This window comes from Gallus gallus, chromosome 5 (assembly GCF_016699485.2).
Source record: "Gallus gallus isolate bGalGal1 chromosome 5, bGalGal1.mat.broiler.GRCg7b, whole genome shotgun sequence".
Lineage (NCBI taxonomy): Eukaryota > Metazoa > Chordata > Aves > Galliformes > Phasianidae > Gallus > Gallus gallus.
The window spans coordinates 15,652,429-15,666,612 of record NC_052536.1 but is presented as its reverse complement, the minus strand read 5'-3'; the positions used below and the strand labels follow the sequence as shown (position 1 = coordinate 15,666,612).

Here is a 14,184-nt window from a genome sequence, read left to right as displayed (position 1 = left end):
AAGCTTGCCCTGAGCACACAGAATCAAAAGCTTTGATGGTTGGACTGGGTGATCCTGTGGGTCTTTTCCAACCTTGGTGATTCTATGATTCTGTGTGATAAAAGCTTGAGCACGAGTGGCAGCTGGGGAGTGGTTTCCCTGTGGTTGAGTCTCTCCATTACTGCCTACTCCTTCCCCACCGTGCTGAGAATCCCTGCCAGGATGGCTCTCTGGTGAGACCTCTGTGTCCTCTGTGTGTAGAGTTGCACAGGGGATGGAAATGAGGATGGGTCAAATCAACCCCTCGTCCAGCTTGGGAGTCAACTCCCAGCATGTTGCTAACAGCACAAGATCCCACCTTGTTCCCAGTGAGCTTTCTTCCTTGCACGTTGCGATCACAGGTAGAGCAGCCTGCACAACATTGGTTACACCTCGACCCCCATTGCCCACAGATGCGTGGTGCGCTGCTGAAGGGCAGCACTGAATGGGATGGAAAGCTCACCAGCTCCTTGCTTCCTTTGCAGTGAGCCCTCAGCAGGAACCAGCCCTTGTCCAGACAGAAGTGCAACAGGGCTGCCCAGGGCTGAGCCGTGGTGAATGCATGACCAGGAATCATCGCAGCCGGAGACGGAGGGCTTACTGCTGGTTAGATGCCCAAAAGGGACAGCACAACTCTGGCTGAACTGATGCATCTCGGCACCTGATACAGGCGCAGGTAAGGGCACGGTGCCTCGCATCACCACATTCCCTTTACCTAATGTGTCAATCGAATCACCCCAAAAACAATTGTTTGTTGCCTGTGGCAGTGAATTGTTCAGACCCATGCTGGGCCATCAATTATGTTGCTATCCTGTATGTTTTGTGGTCATCCTGAATTCTCTGCTTCTGGGCTGCTTGGGACATCACGCTGCTTGCATCACATGGCCTGTATCGGAGACCTACTCAGCTGTCAGCCATGCCTCTGCTAAAGGAGGGGAATGTGTTCTTGTAGAGGTAGCTGTGATGTTATGATGCATGCAGATGTGATGCAGATATAGTGAGACCAGAACCCATCTGAGCTGTCTGTGACACATCTATGAGTCATGGAAAGTGATCTAAGGGGCAGTCATTTGCAATGACCCTCAGTTGAGTCAATCACATCCTTAAGATTCAGTTGACTTCATACTCCTTACGCTATTTAGGAAAAAAAATTAACATGCTTGTACACTCTTGGATTTGTCGTAGTCAAGGAAGTAAACATGCAAACAGGATCTCCTGTATCTGTGTTCATCCTGCCTGGTAGTGATTTTGTTCCTGAAGCCATTATTGACTTTGTGAGCACAACTCTGATTCCCTTTTTCTGCAGCACGGCTGCAGCCAAGTGCCCACTTTGCCTAAAGAGAGATTAGCAGTGAGCAGGGATGAGCGCAGCTCTTTGTGCTTCAGTGAAGCCTTCTGGGGCACTCTGAGGGTTTTGCAGCCCACTGCCACTCAGGCTGTGCACTGCAGGGCTCTGCTCTGAGCACTGCCCTGGGACAAGCAGCCAGAGGTTGGCTCTTTGCACCGTGTTCCTGCAGGAAAAGTGCAGACTTGTAGCGTGGGCAGCCTGAGGTTTGATGTGATTCAATTTGTTAAAATTTGCTTTTAAAATAGAATGCAGAACAGGAACAGAGATCTTCTAAGTTTCCACGGTGGTGGGTGCAGTTGTCAGCTACGTACCTTTTTTGACTGTGTCCCACAGCAGTTTCAATTTGATACAGGCCAGCATGTTGTCCTGTGTGCCGAGATGTGGGCTTTTTTTTTTTGTCTGGCACATTCGGGACTCCCAGCACATCTTAACCAAACTCACTTCTTAGGATCACAGTTCCTAGTGGTTGCCATTCACCCAAGCAGTGATTAGAACCCCCATTGCCATGGGTGCAGTTCTGTAAGAGCTGTGGCAGGCAAGCAGGTTTCTGAGCTGTGCCTTAGGGGACAGTGTGCGGAGGAGGGCTGCAGGTGGCCCAGACAGCTCCGCCTGGGGAAGGAACAGTGTTGACTCAAGGGGAAATTAGTTGGTTGCAGTAAGGCTGCGAGCGTTCAGCAGTGCCTAGATGGAGAGGTTTAGCAGCAGGGTTCAGCTTGCGCAGGAAATTGCTGCTTAGAAGAAAATTCTGTTTTTCTGAAGTTCAGCCTGCGTGCAGGAGGGTGCATCAGCACAACATCACTGCAGCTTCTCCCTCCAGAGGCTGGGAATTGCTTTCTGCAGAAGACTGCTTTGCAAGAAGGTCTTTGAGGTGTCAGATCTTGCATCATGGCTGAAATGAATTTCTTGTGGGGCATCTCAAGGCATAGAATGTCTTAGAATATCCAGAGTTTAAAGAGACCCCTGAGGATCATCAAGTCCAAAAAATGCTGATGTGTAACTCCTTGAGGTCCTCTACAAAGCTCTGCATCACCATCGGCCAGGTCTTCAGTGCCTCTGCTCCAGTCCTTGTACAGAGACTGCCACCACTTTCATTTCTGCTGTATGCAGATCTGCGTGCTTCTCTGGCATCCCGGTGGAAGTCCTTAATGGGAATTCCTCCTTGTTTGTATTTGTCAAGCAGTGAGGAGAGGGGATACAAAGGTGTGCAGATGTACCCTCAGGGCCCCTCTGGAACAGGTGGCAGCATCTCCTTCATCTGCAGGTGCTGGAGAGAACCAGGCAGGGGATGGCTAATGGATCCTCGTGGGGTGAGCTGAGTGAGCAGAGCCCAACTCTTCTCTCTTGTGACAGTGGTATGACCAGAGGGAAAGCTCAGTGACTGTGTTACCTTAAAGTCAAGGAGTACAGACTGTAGATACCTATATTTACCATCAAATAAGATGATAATGATTTCATGGAAAAAAGAATCTCAGACATCTTGGGGGGGGATTATAACAGTAAGTCTGACTTTGAAATAGCAATGTTTGCAAAAAGTCATGGAGTTCGGATGCAGACACCTGGCTGCAGCCAATACCTGAAATCCCACATGGCAAGCTGGCAAGGGGAAGGTTGTTATCATCTAGGCTCCTATTTTGTGAAGAGCTTGGGTTTGCTGATGGCTAGGCAGTGTTCGGTACAGGTAGGCAGTACAATACAAAGAAGCAAGGTCAGTACAGGCATGTTCAAGGTATGAGCAGAACTGGCTGCTTTGCAACCAGTTTGAGGTTTCTGGCTGCAGGGAGCCTTTTGCAGAGTCTGAAGCCAAAACGTCTGTGGTCTCACTGCTTTCTTCTGCTATGTAAGCCTTCCTTTCTTACCAAATAGCTCTTCTTCTGGTTATTCTATTACAGTGTGTGGTAGAGATGGTCAGAATAATTTCCACTTCGTAAGTTTCTTAAAGAGTCGTGCATTTAATTTGACATACAGTTTGTTTTTCTCTCTAGCCTGCAGAAAATTTGTATTTTCAACAGCACCTTAAGTACCTTGTTTGAATTCTCCAGCCTCATGACAACCCAAAAGTGATTTAAGAAGGAGGTGGGGCTGAAGAACAAATTTCCTTTGGTTCTAATTTCTCAGAAGGGAAGCATGGGAGGCAGTGATCTTCCCTTCTTGTTTCCCCATTTATCTCTAGTGGCTCTAGTGTCTGATCTGTAGAGGTCCTGAAATTAAAGAGAACCATGCAAGCAAATGAAAACGGACATCGCCATTATCAAATGGATCTGTGAACTGAAAATGAAGGAGGTAGTGCTTTTCTTCCTATACTGCAGCCTGCAGAGGGTCAGGATTTGCTGTGTATTGTGTTCATCTGCCCCCAACACAGGGCAGGACCGGCACAACCCACTCCTGCGCAGCACACATGGGCAGTCAGTGTGCTGGCCACGTGGTGCAGTTTGTAATTTCTAGCAGGATTCTGTCCAGCTAAAGGTCCCATGTGTTCCTTTCAAGCCAGACAATAAATCTCTGGACTGTATTATTAAAGTCATTTAGCTTTCAGATGCTCTGGGTAAATCACTGGATGATTCATCTGTGGCAGTGGGGAGAATAGTTTAAGGCTGTGATGGTCCTTAATAGCTTTTTCCCAACCCTGCTGAGTCTTCTTACAGCAGGCAGAATAGGCAAAAATCCCCTTCGGGCAGACAAAAAGCAGTCTAACAACCTATTCTAAGAGGTTTTGTACTCACTTTGTTTTTCCAAAGGCTAAGCCATCTCGGAACTGATGCTAGTCCCAGCTTCCTCCCTACTCCTCAGAGTGCACTCTCCATGTGGGACCTGTTGGCTGGCAAAGCCACAGCCATGTGAATGATAACACGGCACGACTTCCAGTGCTTGTCCTGTCTGCAGCCTAGTGAGATTGAGAATTCATCAGCACTGATGGTTTGCATTTCTCAATTTTAAAGGCTTTCTGTCTTCTGTACAGCATGTGAGTGTGCAGAGCATCTCCCACTCCAGCTGCTGTGTAGACAGATCCCGCTTGCTCCAGTTCAGTTGTTTCCCAGTATAGAGTGAGGAGCTGGCAGCTGTGCTGTGTGCATGCGAGCTCCATGCAGGTTTTGTATGGAGACTTCTCAATCTCAGCCTCATTTTATCTTTTGGGAGCTAAAGTTGTCAGCAAAGCTTTTTCCTATTAGCTCTTTCCTAAAATATTTCCTCTGCTGTGTACGGGTTTACTTATCTCTTTTTTCTCATTTTTTTTTCTCTCTGCCTTACAGCTTCTGACATGAAGAAAGATATAGACACTTTAATAACCCAGGAAAAAGCGGAGATCATTGCCAAGTATGAGAAGGTACCTGCCTTGAGTTTTTCCCCAACACATCAGCTAAGGCTGGAGATATTTGGTCGACGGGTCAAGCAAGGATGCTTTGAAGGACTGCTGCAGCAGCTGAGCTCTTTCTGCCTGCTTCTGCCTGCCCATCCTCTCTCACAGTCTCTTGGATCCTACATATGCTCTGTACAGTCATGGAGGCCCTGCTAAAGCCAGGATGGCTCATGCCCAACAGCACTGCCTGCTGTGATGTACAACCCTTCCCAGCCCATAGCAGTGACACCTCAGATAAGCTGGATGGTTTCAACCTGTAGAATTTTCCGTTGATTGTGGTGCATTTTTTCTCTGTAGAGTAGGTTTTGATCTGTAGTGCTGTTGCTATGTGCTTTCTAGCATGCAGGCACTGGGGGGAACAGGATGCGGGCACTGAGCTATTTCCATTCCTGATGTGGCTCATTGACCTTCCTTCTGCTTTCAGGGCAGGCAGGAGGGAGCCACGATTGACCCATGGGAAGATGCTGATTTCACACTGTACAAAGTTACTGACCGCTTTGGGTTTCTGCAGTAAGTCCTGTTCTTCTCTTCCACCCTCACCACATGCACCCTGCTGTCCCCATGGCTAACCTGTCACCCCTTGCTTTTCCAGTGAGCAGGAGCTGCCAACCCGCACCGCCTTGGAGGAGAAGGTGAGAGCTGTCAGCTTTGCCAACATGGGTACTGGGTTCTTGTAACTTCATCTGGGGAGGAGTGATCCTTGTTTTTAGGGATTTGAGGTTAGCTGCACCTGGAAGGGTTTTTTTGTTTTTTTGTTTTTTTTTTTGTCAAGGAATGGTCCCTTTGGAAATGCTTTCTGCATGTTAAGCCTGTGTCTCTCCTTGTTTATACAGTGCTTTTTTAATGACTGAGTATTGAAATTGCCAGCTCTTGCAAACACCTCTGGGTTATTCCTGTCATTTTGAGAGGCGTTTGTATGCAGCTGAGTGTCAAGTTCAGCTGTCAGAAATTTAAACCGAAAGGGAAGGAAGTCTTATTCTTTCAGAAATTGTATTCCAGAGCTTTTTTTCTTAAATTTGTTCTGTCTTTTTCCCCCTCCCACCAGCAAAAGCAGCAGGAAATTGAGCGCGTGGACAAGTGGCTGAAGATGCTGAAGAAATGGGGCAAATACAGAAACAGTGACAAGGTAAGGTGGAAAGAAAGAGCATATGCAAGAAGGGATGCTCTGGTGACTCCTTCGAATAAGTCAGGCTTTCAGAGAAAGTTAAGAGAGAAACCAGAGATAGATGGAAAATACCGACTAATTCTACCCGTTAGTCTTCAGTATTTTAAACCTTTCCTTAAATTCACTGGCTTACTAGTGAAGGGAAAATTCTGTTCTGACTCAAATATGATGAGAAATCCTAATTGCTGCCTACATGTTTGCACTGACACCTGTGCAAGCAGGAGCACAGCAGACATGTTTGTGTGCCCAGCTGGGTTCCTGCTGCACACTGCAGGTTACTTGTGTCTGCAGCACCTGGGCATGGCATGGATGATGCAGTGGGTACAGCTGATGTTCCTCTTGGTTTTCTCATTGGAAGACTCCCAGGGGAGAGACATATCAGTCTAGGACGTGACCTAGATTTAGGGTTTTGCTCCCCGCTTTGCCCGTGTGAAGTCCTTTGGCTGTTTGCTGAGCCTATTGGATGGTGTTCACCCATCTGTGGAAGACACGTGTGGAGGCATTAACCTTTTGCATTGGATTTGACATCGTAAGTAAACGGCACCAAATGCCAGTGCAAAACCAAATTCATTTTAATGAATAATATTTGTAATAAATTCCTAGGACAAACATCTTAAAGCAAAAAAAAGCCTAAAACCTGATGGCAGGCTTCAGACCCTTGCTGAGCACAGTCAGAGGCACTGTGCCTGACCTGCCTGCATTTAGAAGCTCCATGTGTTGGCTCCCTCAGAGCTTTCTCCAGAAGATGCCAGCACAGCTGCTAGAGACTGCAATGGGCAGCTTGGAAACAGAGCATCTCTTGCCTGATCACTGGCAGTCTGGAGCAATTTGAAGTTCACCCAACCAGAGAATACCAGTAGGCTCCTTTTCTGTTAAATAAAATCTTATTTTTGTTATAACAAGAATGGGACTGAAGATAAGCTTGGGATGTTTTAGTCCCTCTTCTCGTTTCAGTGCTGTTATAATTATTTTCTTCGTCACTGCTATTCTGTGGGTGGCAAAAGTGGAGGCTCTCCTGTGGCCTTGACTTCTCTAATTAGAACTTAGCATTAATTGTTCTGTGGCCTTGTGGATACAATACCAAATTCCATCAGTGTTCAGGGAATCCCAGCAGGCCCAGTTGTGTTTGGAGTGTGCTGAGCACACATTGGCTCTCCTCTGTCAGCTCAGGTGGGCCAGCAAGAAGTTCAGGTGCTGGAAGAGTACAGGACAAACCATCTGCCTTGGTCCTTTGTGCAAGTGATGGAATTCCCATGTCCAGCCCCAGGGTTGATCCCAGGAAGCACCAAGGAGCAGGATTTGTATGACCTGGCTGCTTGCTGGCTTTCAGCTGAAGGCTGGAGAGGTGCTTGACCGGCCATCCAACAGCAAGCCACTCACAGGTCCCTGTGTCAGAGGGTGTAAAGGAATAAATGACGTTGTTATTTATAACAGCCCGTGAACGGTCCCTCACTCCAGGACACAGAAGTGGCATTGTCCCCTGTAGGACTTGAGCCCTGGCGCTCAGCATCAGCCCCCCCCAGCGGCTTAGGCACAGCGCTTGGCGGCAGCCTGGGAGAGAGCGTGAAGCCAAAGAGCACAAAGCAGCTTTGAGTCAGGCCTGGCAGCCTGCTGGCACTGCTGGCAGGAAGCTCTGTGCTGCTGCCGTTACCATCGGTGCATGTATCAGAGCTACCCTGTGGAGCTCAGTGTGGAGCAGCAAGGAGCAAGACCTCAGGAAGCATGGAGAAGTACCTTCACCTGGATGTGTTTTCCATCCCTGTCAGTCCCTTGCATGGAACACACCACCATCTGCATTGCTGTTTTGAAGGAAAGATGCTGCACTCTTAGGGCTGTACAGCCCATGCTTCATTGGGAGCACAGAAGCCGCCCGGAGGTTGGTGTTGTCATGAGCTGATGGCTGACACAGCTCAGGGGTGGAATTTAAAGGATTGCAAAGAAAGGATTCAGATTTCCTCTTAAGAAGAAATCTCTTACTGAAGACAGGAGCCATCTCTTTGTCCTTGCTTTTGACACAGTCTGTTCAGAAGGACTCTGGACTCACTGTGCTGTCGTGTGTGTTTTTCAGCGTCAGCATGGGGCTCAGGTTGTTGCCTTGGCTTGTCTGTTTTGGAATGGGCATCTCACGCCTTTCCCAGCTCCAGAATCAAATCAGCACAGGCTCCTGCAGTGTGCAACGAGTAGTACTGAAAGCTACCAAAGCTGCACTAAGAACACCCACAGGGGCTTTCTGCTGGAAAGGAGAAGGGCCGTGGTGTAACCATCTGTGCCACCTCTGAGGAACACTGCACCCTCCCTGGGGATGCTCCCTGTCTCCAAGCCTGGTTGACATTAGCTCAGTTTCTAGCATGCATTCCCACCTGCTACTGGCCCCTGTCTATGTGATGTGGCTGCTGCTCTGTAAGAAACAGAGAGCCCTCAGCAGGCAGCCTCTGACATCCCCCTAGCCCAAGGTGGCCCGCCTACACCCCAAATCACTCCTGGTATGACCTGTTTCAAGATGAGCAGCAGATAGGATTGCCTTAATGAAAGCAGTGCCCTGGGGTTCCTCGTGCTCAGGGCCACATCAGATCTGTCTGCAGGGCTGTTCTAGGCATGCTTTGCAGCACTGTGACTTAATTCCAGCGGAAGCACACAAATGACAGCAGCGCCATTGAGCAAGGATGTGGTTAGGCTGATGTCACAGTGCTTGTTCCTGGCCATACATGTAACCTTACTGACTTCACAGGAAAAATGATATGGTAATAAATGAGCCCATGCTAAGGGCACACAGCTCCACAGAGCCAACACGTGCCAACTTGCAGAGAAGTGTGGTGTTGTGTGGCTCAGGATGCAGCACAGCAGGGCTGGGGGATTTGTGCTCTCTTCACTGCTGTTCTAAACCCATGTTATTACTTTTAGGATTCTAGGAAATGTCCTGATGGTGCCATGTAAGCATATACAAAATGCTACACTGCCTGCTTCTTGATAGCAGGCTAATTTCTTCATTGTAGCTTTGGAATAACTGGATTTTGACCAGAAGCATCAGTCCTGTGGGACTGAGAGCTGGGGATAGGATGTGATCTGTGTGCAGCGTGCACACTGATTGTTGCATTAGGACTTCGGAGAGGGATGTCTTTGGCTGGGGATGTCAGGTTCTTAGCAAAGCCTGTCTTTGCACACAGGCATGGCCTTGTCTCTGTTAAAGGTCACTGAGGTGCTGGGTTCTTAATCTGATGCGTGCCGACAAAGCGGTTTAGGATGAATCAGGGCTCTGTGTTGACTGGCACAGACCCCCAGCAGGGAGTAATCTGCTCCTGCTAGGGACAGCCTGCGGACCTTTGTCACGGCAGGGTTGGGCCGAGTCAGGCAGGCCTGCTGTACTGCTGCCAGCAAAGGAAGGGGTTGCACTGTTGTAGCAAATGGTCTCTGCCACAGCCACCACACTGTCCTCATGTTGTGCCACCAGGGCAGTGGAGATCCCCCCCCCGCCCCAACACTGGGGTCCACCCCTCTGGTGAAAGCCGTGGAGCCATCACTTCAGCTCCCAGCACCTCCACTTGTGAAATGGGATGGGGTTTGCTCTCCCTGCCCTCTTTGTCTGTGGCAGGCTGCCTGGGCTGTGGTCCTGGTGCTCTTTTCACAGCTGCAAGCACTGAGCAGTTTATTAGAGCCAAAAGATGCTGATTTGGGAGGGTTCTTCATTTTCACAAAGAGCAGCAGCTGCTGTCACCTGCATTCCCCTTCCCACATAATTGCTGCTGTTAATGATAACTTCCCTGTTTTCCTTCAAGTCTCACGACAAAGGAAAATTGCTCATTTTCCCTCTCCATGATTCACAGCACTGAGGTTTTATCACTTGCACTTCTGGAAGTGGTGGGAGGAGGAAAGCCTTTGGATAAATAGCACGAAGGCATTTTAGTTTGTTTCCATCTCAGCATGTTTTGTAACTCCCTTGTTTCTGTTGCACTCTTGTGCGGAGAAAATCATTAGAGACATTTACTATATATGCCACACTTGTTAAAGTATAACAATAACAGCTCTGAGAATTCAAAACAAGATGATTTTCTTCCCACAAAGCTGAGCTTCTTGCTCTACCTTGGTGACTGTCAGCCGCTCTCTCCTACTACTCTGGAAACAAACAAATCGTGGGATGATTGTTAACTAAATGGGTACGTGCTCCATGTTCTTCTTCCTGTCTCAGCTTGTGCTTCACGAAGTTGTGAGCCAGGCTCTTGTGGGCTCCTTGTTGCCCAGAAAGGTGGTGGATGCACTGTCCTTGGAGACATTCAGGGTCAGGCTGAATGGGGATCGGAATGCTCTGTCTAGTGTAGATATCCCTGTTTGTTGCGGGGGAATTGGACTAGAAGGCCTTTAAAGGTCCCTTCTAGTTCCAGTGATTCTATGATTCTACGATGTTCCTTTCCAGTTTGACTTTGGTTGAGTGGTTTGTGTAATTGCATTGTTCCACGTACACATTGTGCTTCTTCCATGCTGATTTTGGTAGACCCTGAAGTAGTGACGTACCCTAAAACACAGGCCATCATTGGGCAGATAGGAGGCCTCCCTCTGTGCACATGTCTTGGTGGTGAGCTGCTGCCTCCTGGGCAGCTCTCTCCTGGTGTTAGCTGAGGGTCTCACAAAGGGCTTCTGTAGGGTGTGGTGGTTCGGGGTGTGCATAGGACCTTCACAGCAAGTGAGACTGCCTGGAGCAGTGAGCAGCAGATCTGGGGCAGGGCCTGTGCTAAAAACTCAGGTGAGAAGAGAGGAAGCTGATGGTGTGGGATGTGCCAGGAAGGAGAGGTGACAGCAGCAGGTGTTCTGCTTAGCGCCAGGGATGCAAAGGCAACATTGCAGGTCCGTGATGAGAAAACCGCCTGCTGATACTGTGTGGTTTGATATTTCCCCTCGAGATACAGCTCTTGCACCGAGCTTATGGAAAGAGAAGAGGGATTTGTGGGGAGGTCAGATAAGTTTAAGCCAGACAGCATGAACGAATTGTGCTCAGTGGGGTATGGAGCTACTGCTCTGCCCTGTCCTATGGGGTCCTTCAGTCCCTGCATCCTAACGTAAGCCCCCTGCAGCTGCAACCTGGGCCTGTGCAACCCTGGGGTCCCCTGGAACCTGGAGGAATGCTGCAGTTGGTTCTGTAGTGCAGCTGCAGGACGTTTCAAGGGGGTGGAATGAGTGCGAGCATGGAAAATATTCAGGCGTAAGGCACTTTTTTTTTTTTTTAAGTTCTTTTAATGGGAGAAGTCAGGGATGGAACAAAAAGCTCTTTTTTTCTGTTTCCCATTGAAATTTAATGGTCTGTTCGGAGAGAGAGGGCCTTATGACAAGAAAAAGGAAAGAGGCATCTGTGAAAGGCATAAAGCGAACACATGGATTTAGAAGGGGGGACACTCACACATTTGTTTGATCCCTGTCCTTGCTTGAGGGATACGTGCGGGCTGTTACCTCCTCCAGCACAAGTGCCCTTGCTTGTAGCCTGCCTCTTGCCTTGCCACATCTGTCTGCCTTCAGCTGTTGCTGTGGATGCATCTCTGTGATTCTTGTGGTGAGGGCTCTCCTCTCCAAGGGGAAATGTGTTTGTCTCCTCGTCCCTGAGGAGCCAGGTAAGAGTGGCCACACCAGCTCAGACCAAAGGCTTGCAAAGCCAAGGGTACTGCTTCTGTCCCCAAGGGATATCAAGAGAGGAGTCCAAGGACAGGTTGGCTAGGAGAAGTGTAAGAGCTGTGAAGCACCTGGGGTGCATCCACCTGCAACGGGGATGGTCTGTGTCCAGCTCTTCTAGTGAGCTCAAAAGCATGAGGTGTGTCTGGATTTTGGCTGAGTAGTCTTTGATGGCTGCAGGTGCCCAGCCCACCCATCAGCCTGGAAACGCCTCTCTGTACAGGGACAGACAAGGGGTCCAGTAGCTGAGGGCTGCTGTTGTGCTATGTGAGCACAGCCGTGCTGCGGCACACTAACGGTGCATGCCTTTTCCTCCTGGCAGATGTGTCGGCGAGTGTACAAAGGCATTCCGCTCCAGGTGCGAGGCCAGGTCTGGTCACTCCTGCTGGACGTTGAGAAGATGAAGAAGGAGAATGAAGGAAAGTATGAGGTATGGGACCAGCACGGGAGCAAGTGGGGAGGGAGGTGCCTGGGCTGCTGTGGTGGGGCAGGGTGGACCAATGGTGGACATAGGACCCGCTGAGGACACGGGAATCTGCATCTGCGATGGGCAGGGGGGAAGTGGGGCATCCCCATGGGGAAGCTTTTGGGGACAGGGAGAGTGCAACGTGAGCTGGTGGCTGGGCTGAATCCCTGCAGTGACCTGCTGAGAACTCTGAGAAGGAAAGGCCTAAAGTTAGCAAGGGCTGAGGAAGGAGCTGCTTCCCCAGTGTGCTGCTCCCACGTGTTCTGTGCAAGCAGCTGGCGAAGGAGCTGTTGGTGTTACTGCATCTTTGGGAACGAGAGCAGACAGAAAGCTCAATGGAGGTGCTGGCTGTGGTTCCCCAAGCTGCTGGTCTGTGCAGTAGCCCAGTGCACTTGGAGTAGGTAGCCACTGCGTGTAGATAGATGCTCCAGACCTCTCTGTGGACTTCAAAATCTTACTCATTGCATTGTGAAGTACGCAGCAAGGTCAGAAGCCTTGAACCAGCCTACAAAGGGTTGCTACTCAAGAAAGTCAATTACAGTGGGGTGAGGACAGGTCTAGAAAGCCTTTTGATTAGTTTTTAACTTAGACATGCAGCTAGAAGTTGTTGGCAAGCATTGAAATGGCTTGGATTGAAGCAGCTGGTGTATTCCTTTTATCTTCGGTCATTATTATAGCAGTGCTATCTTGAAAGTCTCTATTAAAAATCAATTTCCATTCTTTCTTCTGCAGATAGGAGCAAGGTCCTACTTGCATTGCTTCCAACCAGAGCTCTTCATCCTGCAGACTTTTCTGTGGATTCCTTGGTATCAAATAAGTGATTTCTGTGGTGTGCATTGAACAGAAATTCAAGCAATGGTGCTTGCTGTATTTCTTCTGTTTTTTCACATCAAACCTTAAGGCTGCTTTACGCTGCCTGGCTTCTTCTCCTACCTTGTTCCACAATTAGCTTGCATTAGCATAGCTCAGACCAAGCAGGCTCCTCTGCAGCAGGAGTGGCACACACACTTTCTTAGCAGACCTCAGCTTGCCCTTAAGAGCCTGGACACATTTCTTGTAATGGTGACCAGAGCCATGGGTGAGCACTGGGGTGTTGCAGAGGTTGTTGCCTTTTGGAGGCAGAAATTAAAGTTCCACTTCCAGGAGGTGCAGTCACTTTTAAAATCCCTGCCTATTACACAGGATGAGGCTAATTCTTATTACAGCCAGTCAAGCATGGATGTTAATAGTGAAGTGCTGCCGGGATGGAGTCACATGAAGGGACTCGGGGAACATGGACTGGCATCACAGCAATGAGCAGGGATAATGAAGCTGCCTATGATAACGTAGTTTCTTATCACACTCCCTCCCAGGAAGCTGGTGCTGTGCAGGCAGGGAAGCAGTCCAAACAAATGAAAGTCACAAGGAGTTTATCTGTGCTTCAGAGGAGAGTCTGCAATAAGCGGGAGCTTCAGGATTAATAGGCTTTGCTGTACTCAACCCCCCCAAAAGCTCGTCTTAATCTTCCTCCTCTTTGGTGCCACCTGCCGCTAGCAATTATCTCTCTTGTTAATTAGCTCCAGAGGCACATCCTGGCAGGGGGGTTTTGCTTTCAGAAGGGACTGAGTCAGGCTCAGCCCCTTGACCTGCAGAGACTGGTCCCATGGCTGCTGCATCTTGTTGGGGCAAACTGTGGCACAAACACATCCCGTGTGCCTTGAGGATGACCCATTTGGAGTAGTCAGAAGATGCCAAAGTACAGTTTTTTATAAGGCTTTGAGAGAGATGTCTATGCTGTTCTGGTGGGGAAAACTGGAGTGAAATGTGGGGAAATTTGAACTCAAGTGGCACAGTGTGTGTGAGACATTGTGTTACTTCAGGTAGACTGTGCATTGTGAAGGGCAGGTGCTGGAAGTACAGGATTTAATGCAGGGAGACGATAGCATTTATCTGATCATCATTTCATTGTCACGTTTGCCACTAGTCTAGTCAAGCAATAATTCAAAAGCAGCCCTGTGCTGTTGCTCCTCCATACAGTTGCTTTCATGGTTAGACTTAAAATTCTTGAGGGAGCATTGGCTGTGCCTGGCCCCAGTGGGCTGGATTGGTGCTATGGGCTGGGCAGTGCTGGAGGGCATTGCTCAAATACCTCTTGAGCACTGACAGGCATATAGGGCATCACCACCTCACTAGGAAGTCTG

General features: G+C 49.0%; 1 protein-coding gene across 30 annotated transcripts in view; it reads left to right on the top strand.

Moving 5' to 3' along the window:
• Positions 1 to 14,184, top strand: part of LOC423110 (USP6 N-terminal like) — a 66,277-nt gene that overhangs the window by 42,153 nt on the left and 9,940 nt on the right. For 29 of the 30 annotated variants that reach the window (XM_015286812.4, XM_015286811.4, XM_046942301.1 and 26 more), the window contains 6 exons: positions 504 to 694; positions 4,615 to 4,688; positions 5,146 to 5,231; positions 5,314 to 5,353; positions 5,767 to 5,847; positions 11,861 to 11,968. In XM_015286812.4, the coding sequence (XP_015142298.3) occupies positions 4,623 to 4,688; positions 5,146 to 5,231; positions 5,314 to 5,353; positions 5,767 to 5,847; positions 11,861 to 11,968 (381 nt within the window). In that variant the 5' untranslated portion in view covers positions 504 to 694; positions 4,615 to 4,622. Of the gene's footprint in view, positions 1 to 503; positions 695 to 4,614; positions 4,689 to 5,145; positions 5,232 to 5,313; positions 5,354 to 5,766; positions 5,848 to 11,860; positions 11,969 to 12,736; positions 12,811 to 14,184 lie in introns of those variants that run through there. The other variant, XM_040701709.1, reaches the window with a different exon arrangement.